This window comes from Numenius arquata, chromosome 4 (genome assembly GCF_964106895.1).
Source record: "Numenius arquata chromosome 4, bNumArq3.hap1.1, whole genome shotgun sequence".
In the NCBI taxonomy this organism is placed as follows: Eukaryota; Metazoa; Chordata; class Aves; order Charadriiformes; family Scolopacidae; genus Numenius; species Numenius arquata.
The window spans coordinates 63760989-63781237 of NC_133579.1; the positions used below are offsets into that span (position 1 = coordinate 63760989).

The 20249-nt window shown below is 38.6% G+C and overlaps 1 protein-coding gene across 1 annotated transcript in view; it reads left to right on the forward strand.

Annotated features, from left to right (window-relative positions):
- NUP153 (nucleoporin 153) overlaps nt 1-20249 on the forward strand; it is a 44214-nt gene that overhangs the window by 16942 nt on the left and 7023 nt on the right. The window contains exons 4-20 of the mRNA XM_074146817.1: nt 1081-1329; nt 2622-2761; nt 2844-2972; nt 4744-4860; nt 4998-5042; nt 5138-5194; nt 9133-9279; nt 9997-10049; nt 12576-12705; nt 13612-13756; nt 14273-14278; nt 14493-14575; nt 14814-14901; nt 15187-15306; nt 16081-16698; nt 18621-18815; nt 19343-20185. Of these exons, the coding sequence (XP_074002918.1) occupies nt 1081-1329; nt 2622-2761; nt 2844-2972; nt 4744-4860; nt 4998-5042; nt 5138-5194; nt 9133-9279; nt 9997-10049; nt 12576-12705; nt 13612-13756; nt 14273-14278; nt 14493-14575; nt 14814-14901; nt 15187-15306; nt 16081-16698; nt 18621-18815; nt 19343-20185 (3165 nt within the window). The remainder of the gene's footprint in view (nt 1-1080; nt 1330-2621; nt 2762-2843; nt 2973-4743; nt 4861-4997; nt 5043-5137; nt 5195-9132; nt 9280-9996; nt 10050-12575; nt 12706-13611; nt 13757-14272; nt 14279-14492; nt 14576-14813; nt 14902-15186; nt 15307-16080; nt 16699-18620; nt 18816-19342; nt 20186-20249) is intronic.

Here is a 20249-nt window from a genome sequence, read left to right on the forward strand (position 1 = left end):
TTTAGTAGCTTGTGTTGCAGCCTGTGGATATTGTAGACCAATCTTTCTTGCTATAGTTAATAATAAGATTTTTTTTTTAATTATTATTACTATTAGAATTTTAGAAAGCCTGTTTCTTCAGCTCTGAGGTACCAATGTGCGACAGCCTGTACTCCTTTGGCCAGACTTCAGCCTGATAACATTTTCTTTCTCTCAAATAAGAGAGTCCTGAAAATCTACCAATGCTTTGGAGAACTAATTACTAGTGTAATTAGTACACCACTGTGGTGGTTACAAAGATTGAGCAAGCTAGTTGAAGTTTCAGTGCAAATATTAAGAGGATAGTCACCCAAAATGATGTTCTTACCCAGAATTCTTGGGGAAGACTGTGGACTTACATGGATATCAGACAAGATATCCATTAATAGCTGTTCTGTTCATGTGTCAAGTTGGAGCTGTGAGACCACCTCTTGCAGGACACTGGCAGTGCTTACAGATTCATTATTTTATGAGGAAAAAATGCCCATCTTACATCTTTTCCTTTGTTCCAAAATCTCAAAAGTTAATAGATAGGAGATAATGTTTTGCCTATAACATGACTTGACATGGTAGAATTTAGGAGGGGACAATGACACCAAAACAAACAAAACCCCCCAAAATCTCTGCAAATACACATTTTCATGTTACATTTTCAGATTAACATCATCTTTATTACAGGATTATATAAACTGCAGAATTGTAACTTTCCATGTGATCTCAAATTTTGGAAAGCTTATTGCAAGCTTTAGCTACAGAAGAAGGAATTTATACGTTTGATTTGGTGAAGGATTTAGGGTTGGGACACTTAAGCATGGGGTCAGAATTTGGTGTTTTAAAACCTCATTGTTAACTGCTCCTTAATGTGACATTGATACTTGGTATTGCAGCGTTGCTGTTGTAATCAGTTAGATGAAACCCTATCTGGGTGAGGAAGAAGTTAAATTTGGCTTCTCTATTTTTGTGCTTAGAACTTGGCAATAGCAGGAGTGTTGATAGAAAACAGGTTTTGGCTTCTGTGAGCCTGCCTATAGGAAAGCTAATTGTCTCCCTGTTCTTGTTTAGAACCATCCACGAGTAGATCTGCATTGAACTTCTCAGATGTGTTAACAAGGCCCTCTCTTCATCGGAGTCATTTGAACTGTACCATGTTGGATTCCACAGTACCACATTGTCAGCCCTCTACATCTTCTTCACTTGGCATTGGCAGTCCTGGATTGTCTCTCGTAAAAGAAATAAAAGATTCTACCTCTCAGCATGATGATGACAACATCTCAACAACCAGTGGCTTCTCCTCTAGAGCATCTGATAAAGGTAACTTTCATGTTCTCTAATCAATTTTTTTCAGTAACATGAAGTGCTTTGATTCTTCAATATTCTGCATCACCGTAGCAAAGAAAGTTGGTGAATGTCAGCTTTGAATCTTAGAATTAAATTTAATTTTTAGTATTTTAGAAGTATATAAGTCACCTCTTAAATATAACCGTGCTTTGGAATACACCTGAGACCCTATTGTTACAAAGATTCGGTGCCAATAAACACACTTTTAGCTATAGGTTATCTGTAAATTTTGACCTGGGATAGTAGGAACTGGGGATGACTCTGTGTAGCTTGACAGCTAGGCTGATTGCCTTAGAAGGAAGAGTGACTCAGAATATCTAACTGACAGCTGGTTAGATGTGAATAAATTCAGGCGACACATAGAAACACAAGATGTTTTCCTGTGTTTTCACCAGGAGTCAATAAAGGAACTGTTCTGACTGAGCAAGTTTTGGGCTGCTTTTTTGGCCTTTCTTGGTAGAAGGCAGCAGTTGTCAATACTGCTGTATCTTTTGCTGAATTCAGCAAGGAATGTACACCATTTTAAAGTTAAAAAAAACCCAAACCAAAACATTGTATTTATGTAGATAGGGACCTAGGTGATCTCATTGAGGAAGGGCAAACAGCAAGTTTGCAGCTTTTTCTAGTTCCCCATATAAACAGGCATGGAGGCATGCTCAGCAAGTTCTCTGGAGAACATATTATTACAATTCAGAGTAGATGTTGCTAGGGTTTAGCAATATAACCTGAGTTTATCAGAGCTTTCTGGTGTGTCTCCATAAAACATACAGGGAAAACAGGTCATTAACTCTTTTAGTTCAGCCTTTGGGGACATTTTCAGGTTTAAAACCTGTGCAGTTCTGACCTATGCTGGCCTCCAACCCTTTACCAACATAGGAAAAACTTTGTATCATTATCCATGTACCAGTGTTTATGCAGTTCCATTTTATTTTACTGTGAAAGAAGAGAAAAATAATATTATGCCTTCAATGCAGAGCAATTTTAACTTGTGTGTGCTTTGGAAAGATTACAGAAAGGTAATGCATTTGCCTTTGTGAACAGATTTCAAGTTCAGGGTTGATACTTGGTTTTCATACCATATGTGAAGTTGATCTGTTTGAAGAACTCTGAAGGTCAGAGTGCTGGAGAAATGAGTATTAGAGGACTTTTTCATTCTGTAAGACATACTTTTCTGTGTTAAAGAACTCTGTAGTTAGTGTGATCTTTAATATTAAAGTTCCCTGTGTACACAATGCATTTACATACAGCGTGTGTCTTTTTGGCAGATATCACAGTTTCAAAAAATACTTCAGCGCCACTGCTCTGGTCCACAGAGGCTGAAAGATCTCATTCCCTCTCACAGCATTCTGCAACTAGCTCTAAAAAACCTGCATTCAATTTATCTGCTTTTGGATCTCCCTCTCCTGTAAGTACTGCATAGTATTAATTTTAATAAATTTGAATGTGTAGCCATTTTACTAACCACTTATCATAATACCTTTCTGTAGTCACTTGGAAACACTTCTGTCTTTAAGACAAGCCAGCTTGGGGATTCTCCATTTTACCCTGGAAAGACAACTTATGGTGGTGCAGCTGCAGCAGCAAGGGAGACAAAAGCGCGAATTGCTCCTTATCAGGTATGAGAGTAATAGTGCAGTGTGAGGGAAAACCTAACTTAAATACAGAAGGGGTAGCACTGCCAAAAGAGCTGTGACCAGGGACCTGGAAATGTGGCAAGAGTTCCTATTTTGCCCTCTTAGCCTACAACAGTAGAAAAGAACAATTGCTGTTTAAACTCTTTTATAAGAGTTTATGTAGAAATTCTTGTCATAATGCACAAGAATGACAGTAGCATCTTAGGTTCTGGCTAGTTGTTTGTAGTTGGGATTTCCTCTGTTGTTAATTCTTTCAAAAAATTCAATTTTCTGCCATTACTTGCCTCTTACTGTATTATGTTAACATAACATAAATAAAAACAGTGATGGCATAACTTTGAAAACTTGTGTTTATAGTAGCAAACTACCTGCCTGATACTTGTCTGTAGATCTTACACAAGTGTGCCTACACTCATGCTATGAATATATTGTATAAAACGGTGCACTCTTTTACTATAGTAGTATCTAAAAGGCGACTTCGCTGCTCCTTTGCTCTTCTGTTACCTAGGGGGAGGCATGCAGTCCTAAATGCAATCTCAAGATAAACAGTAAAATGCTTTCTATTTTAATATCATTCAGGTAGCTCTTGAAAAGAGTTACTTATCCCTAAGGGTTCTTCATGTTCTACTCACAGTAGCTAGAGTTGAATCTAAAACGCAATCAATAAAATCTGGTTTGGTTGGAATGTGTTTAAATCAAAATGACCTTTATTTTTTAAAAAATAAAAATCTGAAGTCAGAAGGAACTTTTATTTCCAGTTCCTTAAATAAAGTTTGCTGGATGTATTCTGTCAGTCCATTTTTACCATGGAACAAGGGGACCTACAAGTTCCTGTGGTTTGTTCTGACTTGGCATTAAGTCAAACTTCAGAACACTTAAAACTCCCTGTAAGCTAGGAGCCCTCTTTGGTCAGCTGTTTTTATTTTTTACAAAATAAATGTGGATTATACTGAAAAGAGGAAGTAAAATGCTAGGCTTTTAAAGGAGAGACCAGCTTGTTTGCTGCTGCACGCTGTGGATTACAGCGAGTCTCGCTTGTGTTTTTTACGTGCTGTATGGTCTGCTTCCTGTCTTCACATAGCAGCGTGGTAAGCGTGATGTGGTTACGTGAGGGGTTTAACATAATCAAAAAAAAAAAGGTCACACTAAAAGAAGTTTTTTTTAATTATATTCAAAGTCACATGAGGCAAATAAAACAGTTTACTTTTTCAATGTAGTACGTTTAGATCTGTTACAGTTCAAATCAGATCTTTATCTTTTTAACCAGAGTAAAAAAATCTGCAGTCAACTGTAATTTTGGGGAAAGGGAGGAAACGAGAGAAGTAAAACTAGAAATTCCTGATGATGATTGTGTACGTTGGTTTTAAGATGGTAATGCTTACATCATCATGAAACTCTGAGATCTGTTTTGTTACTGAAAGTACTTTCTGCAGCACAAGCCTTTGCTTCAGTTGTTTCCCGATTACTTCTTCAGAGACCCTACAGGCCTGACATCTTCCCTTTATGACTTTTTACATTTAAGTGTTTCTTTTGTTGCTTTGTCCTGTGTGCAACATGTATGGGGTCCCACTTAAACTTCTATGAAGTCAGCAAAGTATATTTTCTTCTTTATGGCTTGAATGTCCAGTGAATGCATTTTTCTCTGTCATCATGAGACTATTGGTTATATCATCAATGTAGCCTTAGGGCACAAAATACATGCATTCTTAAATCAAAATCAAGTATCATAACATTTGCAATGCTAATTTTTCAGCCCCCAGTAAGAAGACAAATGAAAGCTAAACAAGCAAGTGTGCAATCCTATGGTGTGACAAGTTCCACAGCGCGGCGCATCTTGCAGTCATTGGAGAAGATGTCAAGTCCTTTGGCGGTAAATGGCACTCCTTTTAATCTGTTTTATTTCATGCGTTTGAAAAACATAGTAAATGTGCCAGTATAGGATAAAGATCTTCCTTATGTAGTCTCCTGTTTGATTTCATTTTTCTTTTTGCACTGTTTTTTCAACAGGATGCTAAAAGGATTCCATCTTCTGTTTCTAGTCCACTGTCTTCTGTAAGTTGATCATAAAACCCCTATGTTTTTGTTGCGTGGAACCCTCTCTCAGGAAAAAAAATCATCCTCTAATATTTTTTTTCCCCCCTCCTTAGCCTGTGGACAGGAGTGTACAGCTGAATATTACTAGCTTCCAATCCAAACGAAAACAGGTAAGAACCTGTAACATCTTAAGCTGATATAGATAACTTTCTATGCTTTATAGCTATTAGAAGAAATGTCACAAACCTCAATGACAGCATACACATGAATTCGAGTTAATATCGGCATCATGTGGATTGTAGCTGTCTTGGCTGTGTGGAAATTGCTAAAAATATCTTTTCTACCCATGCTAGATGAAGGACTGAAGATTACTCAGGTTAAGAATTACATTATCTTGATGTGGTGGTGTCTTGATATGTCAATCAAGAACAACTTCTCTAGAACACACAAAGTAGTTCTATTTTGTTCTGCAACTTGGGGTTAAGTTGCATGTTAATCTTTATGTTTTGGAAAGCTTTATCTTACATAAATGATCAGAAATAGGAAAAGTCTGAGTGATCGTACAGACCTTGTGCAGATTTCCATGTTCATTTTGAGCGGAAAAATAATACTTATGTTTTTTATTACTGCTCAAAGTAAGGAGAAAGAAAATCATTAAATGTTGTCTCTTCTATAAACTTGTGTTCCTAAATTCCTATTTGGAGGCAGCACTGAATTGGTGATAATGCTGTGCTAAATCATTATTTCCTTCGTATTTGTCAAAAAAAATTAAAACTAGTAATGTTTTTTAATCATTTTAATTTGGGCTATCATTGAGTTTATTGAATTGTAAAACCCACAAAAGGCCACTTTAAGATCAGGCAACCAAAGGAACAACAGTGTGATTTTTCTTCCATGCAAAGTTTTCATCTGCTGTTTTAATGAGGACAAAGACAGAATGTTTCAAGAAGTTTCTATGCTAATCCCTTGATTGGAATATAATTAATTTTACAGTCAATTCAGAGTTTACAAACATCTTGGATTTCCTGTACCATCTTTTGCCATATGCTAAATTACAAGAATATTGAAAAGTAGAGCATATAATTTCTTTGCCATAAATATTATCCAAATAACTGAAAACAAAGCTGGTGTGGATTCTCAGTTAAATTGTGGAACTACACCTGTGATGAGGCATTAAGAAAGATCTACCAGATTTGCAGCGCAGAGCCTGATGTCAGTCAGAAAGCGAATGTTGCACACAGCTGTCACTGGGTAAAAGTAAAGAAATTGTCTATTCATAATACTAGAATTCATAAGGTTTGGCAGGGGACGGATAGCCCTTGATGAGAAGGGGAGGAGAGGGTCGTATGTGCCAAGGAGAGGGTTGTGTGTTTTCCTACTAAAGCCAAACGTATGGTTGACAGAACACTTGAGCACTCAGACAAAACTTTTGCAGGTATTTTTTGTTGTATTTTTCTTATTTCAAGGATCTGTACCAGACAGAATAGCTCTTAGTGTATTAAATATCTAACTGTGCGACTTTTTTTTTTTTTCATTGTACGTTCCTGTCTAACTAACTTGATACCCTTCCACAATACGGTCACCTGCCTAGTGAGCGAGGGGAAGGTGGCAGATGTAGTTTTCTGGATTTTAGTAAGGCTTGTGATACTGTCCCTCACAGTATCCATCCAGACAACTTGTCCAACTGTGGGATGAGCAGGTTCACGGTGCATTGGGTGAAGAACAGGCTGAACAGCAGGGCGCAAAGGGTTGTAGTGAATGGAGCTACATCTGGCTGGCGTCACCAGCGGTGTTCCTCAGGGCTCAATTCTAGGGCCAGTCCTATTGAATATATTTATCAACAATCTGGATGCAGGAGTTGAATGCACCATTAGCAAGTTTGCTGATGATACCAAACTGGGAGGTGCTGTTGACTCTCTCGAGGGACAAGAGGCCTTGCAGAGAGATGTAGATAAGTTGAAGCATTGGGCAATCATCAATGGCATGAAATCAAACAAGAACAAATGCCAGATATTCACCAATAACTTAGACAGTGGGACTGAGTGCACCCTCAGCATGTTTGCAGATGACGCCAAGCTGAGTGGTGCGGTTGACACGCCTGAGGGACAGGATGCCATTCAGAGGTACCTGGACAAGCTCAAGAAGTGGGCCTGTGTAAACCTCATGAGGTTCAACAAGGCCAGGTGCAAGGTCCTGCACCTGGGTCAGGGCAACCCGCGGTATCAATACAGGCTGGGAGATGAAGGAATTGAGAGCAGCCCCACCAAGAAAGACTTAGGGGTACTTGTGGATGAAAAATTGGACATGAGCCAGCAATGTGCACTCACAGCCCAGGTGGCCTACTGCATCCTGGGCTGCATGAGAAGAAATGTGGCCAGCAGATGAAGGGAGGTGATTCTGCCCTTCTACTCGGCTCTGGTGAGACCACACTTGCAGTACTGTGTCCAGCTCTGGAGTCCTCAGTACAGGAAAGACATGGACTTGTTGGAGTGGGTTCAGAGGAGGGCCACAAAAATTATAAGAGGGCTGGAGCACTTCTCCTATGAAGACAGGCTGAGAGTTGAGGTTGTTCAGCCTAGAGAAGAGAGGCCTCTAGGGAGATCTTATAGCGGCCTTCCAGTACCTGAAGGGGGCCTACAAGAAAGCTGGAGAGGGACTTTTTACAAGGGCATGTAGTGATAGGACGAGGGGTAACGGCTTCAAACTAGAAGAGGGTAGATTTAGATTAGATACCGGGAAGAAATTTTTCACTGTGAGGGTAGTGAGACACTGGAATGTGTCGCCCAGGAAAGTTGTGGATGCCCCATCCCTAGAAGTGTTCAAGGCCAGGCTGGATGGGGCTCTGAGCAACCTGGTCTAGTGGGAGGTGTCCCTGCCCATGGCAGGGGGGTTGGAACTAGATGATCTTTAAGGTCCCTTCCAACTTTAACCATTCTATGATTCTATTGATTCTTTACTGAGAGGGAGTTCGAACACTGAAACAGGCTTTCTAGAGAGGTGGTCGATGCGCCAAGCCTGTCAGTGTTTAAGAGGCATCTGGACAATGCCCTTAATACCATGCTTTATCTTTTGTTCAGCCCTGAAGTGGTCAGGCAGTTGGACTAGATGATTGTTGCAGGTCCCTTTCAACTCAACTCGTCTATTCCGATTCTATTCTGTTTACATTTAAAAACAGCTGCAGAACATCCTTCACTCAAAATGGGTTTGTGAACTTAAATAAACCACATTTTACTCAAGATTTCAAAATGAGTATAATAATTTTTAGAAAGGAATACTTTTATTCACTTTATAGATAGTATAGCATGAATTTTATTACCAAGAGTTGGGAGATACTGTGAAATTAAAACTGCATTGGAAACAGTTTTCTGTTGATACTAAAATAATAGCATGCATTCTAAATCTGATTCTTCTGCTCCTTAAGACTGCAGATGGAGCCTTTGGTAAATCTTGTAGCCTTTTAGTGTCTTTCTTGTTTCACAATTCAGTTAAGTCAGTTTTGCAGAATGTATAGTGCTTTCTGTTAAAAATTAATTCTTTTCTATGAAAATACTTTGACAAGGAAAGTCAAACCAGTACTTCTAAGTCTATCCAGTGGAAATCTGAAACATTGGAATATATTTTAATGAAAATTATTGTACAACTTTTTAAACTTTTTTAAAAAAAAAAATACTTAAAAGGAGGAAAATGTAGGAAAAATGAAACACAGAAGCCTGTATAATTAGCTGCTTAACACTTTGAATGTTAAGGGATTAAGCTAGTAAAAAATAAATCACAATGTGGGCAGAGGAGAGGAAACGATGGGAGCATATTATAGTAACATGAGTTATTTTGATATTATTAACATGAGTTATTTTGTCTATGAAGTTAACTGCCAGATTTTGAAGTAGGATTCAGTCAGACTTTGGCTACTTCTTTAGCTTTTTGGATTTCATAACTGGTATTCTGCTGATTTCCCTTGCAAGCTAAATGCTTTCAACACTTCCAAATAATTTTCACTGGGTGCTGAGACTGATGGGAGGCTTATAGTTCTGTTAATTTTTTCATCAGTAAGTGCTGTGCTAATTTGGGCGGGTTCAAGGATAAATTGATTGCTGCTTCCCTTTCAAAGATGGAATCGCAGCAGCCACCTGTCCAGAAACTCGTGACACCAAAGGCAATCTCTCTGTCAGTGAGTCGGACCCAGTATTTCAAACCATCTCTGACTCCAGCTGCTGATTCCAGCAAAATTCAACAGAGGGTAGATATAAAGCACAAAGTAAGTAAATTTTTCTGGTCCTTATCTGCCTGCTTTTTACAAGCTTGGAATGTTTCTAACCGATTATTCTACTCAGGTGCTCTTTCTTGACAAAGAGTATCGATAGTGTGTTTGAGGTAAGCATTAAGACTTGGGAACCACTGGGAAAGAGATACTTCGAGGTTTTATGAATTTAATTATTTTTGGAACAGTAAGTTGCTGGTGGTTATTTTCAGAACATGATGATGTGCTATTGGGTCAGGCTGTTCTCAGTAAAAGAATGTTAAAATACAGAAACAACATTTTGCTTTTCATATGTTCCTGTACACAAAGCTGTTGCTGATGGACCAGGCTAATGTGTATAAACTCTTTCAGGTGAGCCACGGGCTCTGAGCGAGATTTCTGGCAATAAGCTTTATTCTGATCATTGTGGTGTAGATGGAGCCCTTGATTAAGCTTTCCTTATAACAACACTGGTATCTCTTTCGATATCAGCGATAGTTCTAGTATCAATCTGAATGTAAAAATGACCAGATGTTAAATCTATGGGCTTTTTAGGCCAGAGATCAAAGTGGATAGTCATACTGGTTAGGGAACAAGCTTAAGTAGACAAGGTATATTTAGGGGTATAAATAAATAACCGAACACAAAACGTGAGCAGTTGTTTGTCTTTTGCTTTGTGTATAGCATATAAATGCATTCAGATAAATCATGAAATAAATCAAACTTAACTTGCAGGGCATGAGAGAGAAGAGTTTTCCTGCAGAACAGCGAGTAAAACCATCTGAAAGGTATGACAAATCTATTAATTTAAAACACTTGAAAGAAGAAAGCTCTCTCCTTTGCAACTACATTCTGCATATCTGTCTTCTTTTGGAAGGGCAGTAACAGTTCTCAGTAAACGGAATGGAAAATATAGTGAAAAACTGTATTCTGAGAGAGTTTAACCATTTGTGCATCTTGATGTTCATTAGGGGCGCAGATACTAGTTTCAGCTCTTTATTTAATTGCTTGGAGTCTGAGAGCTTTGTCCTAAAGGAATTGTTCTTCCTGAAAGATTCTTTATAAGGTGAAGTGGCTTGCAGTTCAGGAATGTATTTAGTTTGGTTGTTTTTTTTTTTTAAAAAAAAGCAAGAACCTGGAGGGAGATAATTTTTTAATGCTTCTTTCATGGAGAAGTCGCATGTCTGCTTTGTGAGTTTGCATGAAAAACAGGAGCCTTTAGAATTATCTGAGGCCAAATGCCAACTTGTCTCTAAAACACAAAATTCCAGGAGAGTTAATAATTGTATTTCTTCTTGAGGGGATTGTCTTACACTGCTTGCTTGGTTTAGGTAGAATGACTTCATCTCCAGATAATATTGATGGCTCTCCCTTCTGGGCAGCTAGTCTTTTGAGTAATGCTTGAATTAAGACACTTTGCCTTCAAAAGATACCTTTTTTGGAAGATTCGTCCATTTCAAAGAACAGTGTCCTTTTCAAATACAGGGAATTGTATTTTGTTGTCTCTGTGTTCATCTTCCAACCAATTCTTATGTTGCCCATGGGCATTCTTTGGCTTGCAAGCCAAACCCCAAAACCAGCCCTTTGTTTTGGCATCTAATAGTTTGTCTTCGCAGCAACTACCTTCTCAGGGCTGTAAGAGATTGCATCTATGCCAAAAACCTTCGAGCCAAACAGATGTTACGTTTCAATTGTGGGTTTTCAAACTGTTCTGGATTTTCTTTAGTGGAACTCCTTTCTTCTCCTGCATGTAGAAAGGAGATCCAGAAAACTGATTTTTTTTTTTATTTGGTTCAGCAGTTTTGCTGCTATGGTCTGCTTTTTTCTGTAGAGTAGATGATCCTTTTTAAAAAAAATTCTTTTATAAAGCCAGTCTCTGTTGGATGCCATATTCTGGAGCAGAAGCATAACACTGCTAAGGGGCAGCTGGCCAGAGTCCCTTTGTGCAGTTAACCTGCAGTACTTGGGTACATCTCTGTTCAGCCTTCCAAGGCTATTTAGTTTTTAAACCTGGGTCAGAATTGTAAATTGGACTTGCTTGAAGACAGAAAGATGTCTTTGCCTCTTAGAAGCTGACAAGTGTCAACAGAAACGAGGAATATGGTTTATTATAGGCAGTCTACAAGTGTCTGAATACAGCTCCGTTTTGACGTAAGATTTTTTCAGAATTCAAATTGATTGTCAGTTTGGATTAGAGAAAAGTTTGAGCATATGGCCTTAAGGATCTGGCTTCCTCTCAGTGGTTACAGTGCTAAGCAGACTGTTTGCAAGTATCTGACAAGTTTAGACCAATTCTCTTCCTCTATCTTCTGGAAACTTGACCTGGTGACTTCCAGTGTGAACAAATGTACTTTTTGTAATGACTGACTGCTTGGCTGCAGGATAAGCTTTGATATGGTAATTTTTTCCAGGGATACTTCATTTTGATGCCACACTGCTTTTTATTGTTGTTATTCCCTAGTTCACTTTTGTGTCAGGGTGTGGTATGGGGTTTTTTTGGGGGGGTGTGTGTGCACGTTTGAGGGTTTTGGGGTTGGAGGGTTCTTCTCCCTTCCCGCTTGGATTAGGAAATCTTTCTGGTTTGGATCTAGGCTTTTGTAATGAACAGAGAAATGCCTTTGTATGCCTTACAAAAGGGATCTGTATTCATGTCTGAAAAGACTTGTGGAATGTTGGCACACCCAAACACCTCTGCTGCTTCTGCCGATGGCCCCAGGAAAGCCAGAGCTGCTTCTGAAGCTTTTGCTGTATTATCTTGCCACACAAGTTTAAGCCTCTCTATTCCATAAGAGCTGTTGGCAGCATTTCATGTGCGTGCGCACACATACTCGTTCTCTCTCTCCCTCTCTCTCTCTCCATATATATTTTTAGTTGTTCTTTTAGATCCCCGCAAAGATACATGCTCATCACAGAATCAGAGAACTGGCAGTCAAAATTTCCACTGTCTGGACTATTAAAAGGGAACATCAGAAAATAACAGTCTAAATCAGTTCTTCTATTTCAGGTCTTCTGGCTTAGTCATCATTCCTTTATGGATGTTGTGACTGTTTCTTATGTATGTCCTTCTCGTTGCTGCTCTTATTAATGCAGCTTTTGCTGTTTAGAACATCAGATATTTACCAGCATTTAGCAATTCGCGAAACATTTTTTTCTGATTCCAATTAGAAGGTGTCAGTTCTAGGACTAATAGTGACTATAAATAGCTTGAAGCAATTAGTTGATCTAGGTTGACTTTTTTCTTTTTCCTTTTCTCTTTTTTTTCTTTTCTTTCTTTTTTTCCCTTCCTCATTCTGTCTATTGTTATTCTTTGCCAGCAATTTGACCTACCCTAAGTTCAGTACTCCTGCATCCAATGGTCTGTCTTCAGGAGGAGTGGGTGGTGGCGGCAAGATGAGAAGAGAAAGAGGAGTACACTATATATCAAAACCTGGACAAGAGCAAGAGGTAAGAGACTCGAGTTAATTGCTCTTACTGAGATTACTGAAGTAACTAGCTAAGTATACAAGTTTTATTGCCTCGTAATAATTTATAATAATGCCATTTCAGTTTTGTGAGTGTTTTGCTGTGGGTTTCAGGGCAGGCTCCAATTTATTTATCTGTTTAAATGCGTCGACTTTGGTTTTATATTTTTGAAATCTTTAGTCATATTACCTTGGAGATGCTTCATACTATGAAGTTTCTCATTAGCAGCTGAATGAACGAATTTTGGTGGAGGTCTGTAGAGTTTTTATAAAAGAATGAAGTTTGAAACAAGTGCCAAGTAAGTAAACCAAGTTTATTTAATTTGTTATTTCATATTTAAGTCATGTAGAAAGATACAGGCCAAGAGTCGGAAGCAGAAGACAAATGTTCTGCATGTCTGCTAATGGTCATTCACAATTTTTGGCACTTAATCAAACTAATTGTGAGCAGGATTTTTTCTTGTTTTAATGGAAAAAGTCTATTTAGTAAAACTATGGTCATGACTATCCCAAAGGGCATTTTTCTGATTGGATGTTATGTAAGCTTCCTACTACTGGATCTTAAATACAAAAATTTTAAATCAGTCTTCTGGCTGATGCAACATGAAGAAATAGTAAATGCTGGAGAATGTTTCTATAATACAAATGGAAACAGGCCTATCGTAAATTCAAATCACCTGCAGACCGAGGTGCAGAGGTTGGGATTCCTTTTGAAAACTTGCTTTGTCTTAATCTATCAATATCTCCGTTATATTTAACTTAAGAAATTAAGGATGGGACAGGGTGGGAAAGTAGTTAGTCTTGTAAAAGGGAAAAACTAAAAGTTACCACTTTTTTAAAGAAAGAGGAAAAATTAAAATTTACAACAATTAAAATTTACACGTAGGAGGTGGAAGAACCAGTACTACCGAAAGTACCCCTACCCATCAGTACTGCATCGCTGCCTTCGTTCAACTTCAGTTTTCTTGCCAGTAGTACTGTCTCATCGTCACCAAGCACTGTTTCAACAGCAGTGATGAACAAGGTAAATCTTTGTTGTATAGTGTGAATACGTTTGTTGGATGAGTATACATCTGCTTTGTTGCATGTTAACTTCTTCCATGGTGCTCGTGAATTTAACCAACATCAGTTTATATCCTGCTGAATAAATCAGTGTTGTATTCCAATTTGGAGGTGAGGGGAGGCAAAGTTTGACTCTGCCTCCGTTTTATACGTTGCAAACTTTTGGTTTACGCAATTGTATAACTGCATCAAATGCTATGGAAATTTTGTTAGGTTTTTATGCCAAGTTAAGTTATTAAATTAGAGGTAGCATTAATGGTCGTATAAGCCTAGTGTAGAATATGAGTCTAGGGTGCAATAATGGGAATATGATTGCAGTAAAATAAACATTCGTTTATTCCAGAGTACATGAAATATTTTTGTACGTTTTGAAGTAGTTATTTGCTTTAACATGTTGAGGTATTTGCTGAAGCTCTGACTACAATTGAGCTGAGTTAAAGGTTCTTAATGGGCCTGGTCTGCTTTTCCATGTATTTAGATCTAAGTAGCATCTCGTTTTTTTCTCTTGGTTTATGGGATTTGTTTTTGATGATACTGTTCTACATGCTCACTCTCAAGCTTCATTTTCTTATCTGTGCATTAGAAATAAATACCAAACACTGCAGAACGTCTGTTAGGCAGTGAATTCAGGTACCTGCTATTGTTTCACCAGGGTGTTTTTCTTTTAGATACAAACCTTAATTCTTTTGAAAATACAGGTACAACCAGCAAGTAATGTGGGCAGTCCTGTGTTCAGATTTTCATCTCCAATTGTGAAATCTACTGAGGCGGAAGTGCTACCTCCGTTGTCTGTACGTAAAATAAATAAAACTCATCCTTATTTCAAGCCTTTAGTAGAATATTGCAGAATAAAGCAGAATTGTCCCTAATAATGGGGAAATGAATATATAGGTTTCTGGCTTAAAATTTGTCAGCCAGCATGTATACAGAAAGTTTGAAGACTGGATTTCAGATTTTTATTTGTGTTTGAAATTTGGTTAAAGTTTCTTTGGTTTCAGAATCTGAAAAAATCTCTCTTTTTCGTAGCAGATTGGGTTTACATTTAGTGTTCCTGTTGTAAAATCAGCAGAGCTTTCTGGATCCAGTGATACACCAGTGACGTCCTTACTTACTCTAGGTATCGGAAATTTTAGCATTTCAAATCTGAATGCTGATTTTCTTTTTTGTATATTAAATAGTAAATCTGTCCTTTCTGAGCATATTAGCAATTCCAGGCAAAGTGTGTTTTCTGTGATAGATCTGCTTTTCACCTATTTGTAATTATAAACTGCTGTAAACAAGGTAGAATTTTGAAGATTCTTATATCAGAAGCATGAAAGTTTGAAATTCTTGTTTCTAGCAAATATGAATATATTTTAAGTGGATTTCTTTGTGAAAAGTGTTTTTCGTTTTGTTTTTAAAGATACCACCACTGTAAACAGCACCAGCAATAAGAAGGAAGAAAAAGAAGAATACGATGGCCTCTCCAAACCTGCAAAGGTCTTAAAGGAAGGAAGTGTGTTAGACATTCTAAAAAGCCCTGGTGAGATAATGAAATCCTTTTTAAAAGATATTGCGAAAAATACGCTAGTGTATATCTACATTGATTTTTAAAAAAAAACAACCACCACCGCAACAACAAAAAAATCCACTTTGTGTCATGGCTAGTGCACTGCTGTAGCATCTTCTTTAGTATTTCCATATTGGTGGTTCTTGTTTTCTGTTAAAACTGGCACCTTTAAATGAGAAATTGGCCTGTGTCCAGTGCACTTTGCGCAAAGCTTATACATAACAATTGTTCTGTTATCTTCATTTTCATTACTTAATTAATACTCGGTATCTGTGGGGAAATACCATGTGGATGGTATTTCTGCTCCAAGTACCAACTGCTGTACAGCTACTAAAGTAGATGTGAGTCATCTACTATGGCAGAAATAGCTTTAGAAATATGATTCAATTGGGCATGGTGTCTTAAAATGAAATTGGATTATTTCTAGTCCGTGACGGACAGTCAGCTTTCAGTACCTTTTGTTCACACTTGTATCTACCAGTGAAGATTTGTATTTAAAACTTTTTTGGAAATGAAGAGTTAAATCAAGCTTTAAATAAATGTTCTGCTGTGTCCCAGTGCAGCATATGAAATTTCATCCCTTTAGATAAGATTTCCAGGGACTTCCTCTTGCAGTTAGTAGGAATGTATAGTTGTAACCACTGGCACTTGGTTTAAATTTATGCTGTCTAGTATTATAAGTAACTGGCATATAGCAAGGGTTAGCGCTTTATCAGTAAGATCTCTTCCTGTTTATTTCTTTTCTAGGCTTCACGTCTGAGAAAACACACTCCTCTACATCTGCACAGCCTGTTACAAGCACAGTGGTCTATACAAGGCCTGCAATAAGTAGTTTTTCTGCAGGCAAAGACAGCTCTAAACAAGCATCCTCGTTTTGGCAGTCTGACATGAGGTATGACCCATGTCTGCAAAACAAACCCACAGATGGCAAATGTGTAACATGTCAAGCTGCTAAAGTGTCAACAGTGGAGAGTACGAAACAGACGATAAGCTCCAGTCAGTGCGTCACCTCGAAGGCTGCAGTCCCTACAGCCGGGACATTGGGCTTTGAAGACAAATTTAAAACAGCACCCAACACATGGGATTGTGATACCTGTCTGGTCCAGAACAAACCTGAAGCTACAAAATGTATAGCCTGTGAGACACCAAAGCCTGGAACAGGAGTAACGCCTGCTCTAACGTTACCAGTGGTCACAGACAACTCGGTGACAGTGACATCCTCCTCCAGCAGCACTGACACAACAGTCACTCTGGGATTTGGAGACAAATTTAAGAAGCCAAAAGGCTCTTGGGACTGTGCAGTGTGCCTTGTATTAAATAAGGCAGAAGACAGCAAATGTGTAGCTTGTCAGTCTGAGAAACCAGGTGTGTTCTTCTCTTGTCTATCGTTTCAATCTCAGCTTCTGTGCATTCTTTACGGACTAAAACACGTTGCGTAAAAAAAATTTTCAGCAGCATGGCTGTATGCCAGACAGGATGGATTAGTGCCTGTCTGCAGGAATGGTTACAGGCAGTTTTGAGGTCTCAACCCAGATTCCAGCCTGTCACATGAATTGAACTGATTGTGAAATGTACTAGTACCGAGCTGAACTGGAGCAAATATGCCCTGCTTTGCAGCTGGTGAGGAAAGATGACTAAACTGGATGCCCTGATTAACTTAAACCCAATTTACTCATTTTTATTGGGGAAAAATGTGAACTCCATAAAAAGAGTTAAAAAATATTGGTTTTTTTCTGTTTCAAAACATAAGCAGAAACGGCTTTTACAGAACCTGATCAAAAATGTCTCCACTCAGCATTTGTGTGTAATTGAGCCAAGGTATGAAGCCAGATTTCAAGACAGTGTAGTCTTTAGTCATCTTAAGCTAAAACAAAGCCGTATGTTCATCTATGGGGGCCAGTGGTAGACAGCATTCAAGAACATGGGTGGCCTTATTCTGGAAGGTCAGGGTCCTTCCAGGCCTTGGGGAGGTGGGCGCCTCCTTCAGTGCAGCGCTGGGTTTTGTTTGGAGTGTGGTGAGTGTATTGTTTTTAAAGCACAAATAATTATTTTTGTGTTCATTTTCATTGGCTTTTAACATCATTTAATATACTATTATGTCAAAAAATGTCTTTGCAAATGTATCTGGGGAGGGGGGAGAAAAATCCAAGACAGACTAGATTGTGGGTTTGTAATCATTCTGTACAGTAAGAGTGAAATTTCTTCAGATAAGATAACGCATTCCAGAGGGAGCTTATTCTCATGGACTTTCAGCCTCAGAATGATCAGCTGGCACTTTTGCCTGAGACTGTAGCCATTCCAAGGAGGAATTTTGGAAATGTGGGAGGTTTGCCATGACCATCATGGTACAAAGACTTGCACAGTTACATTACATCTGCCAAGGGGAAGAGTGAGGCAAGTAAAATGGGAGGACAAAAATGTTCTTGATGTGCTGTGGAAGAGAAGACCATTCCTGTCTTTACTGTTTTGAATTTGAGGCATTATCCTCTGCCTCTCTCTTAAACGCCACCCTCAGTGGTTTAAAACTGTAGGTGAACATGATGATTATGTGATGCTTTTGTGCCTTCTGGATGTCCACTTCAGTCCTCATACTTACAGAGCTGAAGTTGTCTGTTGAGGTGTAGCATCTCGTTGACATCTCTTCCTTTGCCAGGGAGAAAAATCAGAAGGCAAGGATTGTCTTTTGGGCCTTTTTATGGAGATTTCTGCTGTTGTTGAAGACAGTGTAGCTTTTAGTGAGCACAGAGTTGTGGATTTGGAAGCTTTGAGTTCCCCTTGTTTGTTGTTTTGGTTTTTTTGTCACAATGTAGTTTTCAACATGTCTGTCTTTGGGATTTGGCGATGAATCATTCTGGTAAATTCTCAGCCTCACGTCAGTTGACAGTGATCATTAAGTTGAGTGGTGCTAACTTGGACTGTGGGTTACTCATGCCACCGGAAATTCGTTTAATAGTTTTGGTTGAGTACAGTACCTTTAATTTACATCTGAAATAGGCTGTGTTACTGTATTGTATGGTCTGCAGTTGCTGTTTAAATGTCGTTGGTTAAATTTGTGCTTAAAATCATACATAGATTATAAAGAAGAATCTAGGTGTTTCTACTGTTTACTTTCTTGGATTGAGTTTGACTGAAATTAACTTGTAGTTCAATTTATTTATTTATTTATTTATTTTTTACTGTTACACTTGTCCACTTTGTAATTTAATGAGCATTGAAGACTTTCTTTAAAAGTTCATATTCACTTTATCATTCAAGCAGGATGATTAACTATCTTGCTTATTTCTCAGGGAGTTCAGTGCCTGTGACCAGTAGCAGTGTTTCTACATTTTCTGCTTCTTCAGGAGGATTTCTGGATTTAGACAAATTCAAGAAGCCCGAAGGAAGCTGGGATTGTGAGGTCTGCTTGGTTCAAAACAAAGCAGAAGCCACAAAATGTGTAGCTTGTGAAAGTGCAAAGCCAGGCACCAAAGCAGAGCTCAAAGGTAATACTTAATGAGTAAAACAAGGGTGTGCATTCTGCAATTTATTTTTTCTTTTGTGGGTTTTTTTTTTTTTAAGTACAATTATTTTTCTTTTGAGATATGGCAAAATTGTTCATTTTTCCTCTAGGAATATTGCTTAAGTAAGAGGTAGCGTGCCTGTGTTTCCGCACCCTTTCCCCAGAAAAAGATTACGCTTTTTAGAGAAAAGCTTGTGACATTGCTGTTCCTTACCAGCCTTAGGTATTGTTCATGTGGAGCTCAGAAAAGCATGATTATTCAAAGAAGCTAGCAGTGTAGTTTTCAAAGCCAGGTGGTGGATAGAAGAATTCCATTGCGAAAAGGTGTATGTAGAGAAAAGTGTGGAGTTTTTTTACTTGTTTTGTGGTTTGTTTGTTGTTTTGGGTTTGGTTTTTTTTTTACCAGTTTTGACAATGGAAGTTCAGGACTAGAATCCCAGCCACGTAGCTAAAGCCTTACGTGATTTGCATGATACATTGCAAACTTAACATTATTACTTGTTTCTGTAGGTTTTGGTACTCCTACTGTGTCCACAAATGCTGCAATGCCATCATTTACATTTGGTGTCCAGTCGTCCTCCTCTGAATCTTCTCATACATTAGGTAGCACAGGAAATTTTAAATTTGGAGAACAAGGGAGCTTCAAGTTTGGCGTTGCATCTGAACCTGCATCCTCCAACACTGTGACTGGGGGTTTTAAGTTTCCTACTGGTTCAGGGGACTTCAAATTTGGAGTTTCTTCCTCAGACTCTAAATCAGAAGACAGTAAAAAAGAAGGTAAAAGTAACAGTTTTACCTTTGGACTTCCGTCTACAAGCAGTCAGGCTCCTTCAGCATTTCAGTTTGGGACAGCGAGCCTGGGACAGCAGGAAAAGAAAGAGGAACCAGTTTTGGGAGGCTTTGGTTTTGGTATGAGTTCTACTTCTTCCATAGCTACCAGTGAGAATAAAACCGGAGTCAGTGGCTTCACTTTTGGAACTGTGGCAGAAAAGGAGGTAGCATCACCTGCTCTTGCATTTAAGAAGTCAGATGAGAAAAAGGATGAAACTCTTTCAACAAAGGGAGGCTTCTCTTTTGGCAACGTGGAGTCTGCGCCTGCCTCACAGTTTGTTTTGGGAAGGACAGAAGAGAAGCAGGACTCGGTCACTTCTGCTGCTCCGTTAGTGTTTGGAAAGAAAGCTGACAATGAAGAGTTAAAGGCACAACCTATCTTTTCAGCTGGGACGGCTGAGCATACCAAAGAGGAGAGCACAGCAAAACCTATATTCAACTTCAGTTTCGTCAAACCATCGGAGAAGGAAACCGATCAGGCAAAGCCGTCTTTTGCGTTTGGGGCACAAACCAGTACTTCAGGTAGATAGAACGTCTTTTGTCTTCACTTGTCTGCTTGTGTCTATCAAATAATTCCTCTGAAGCC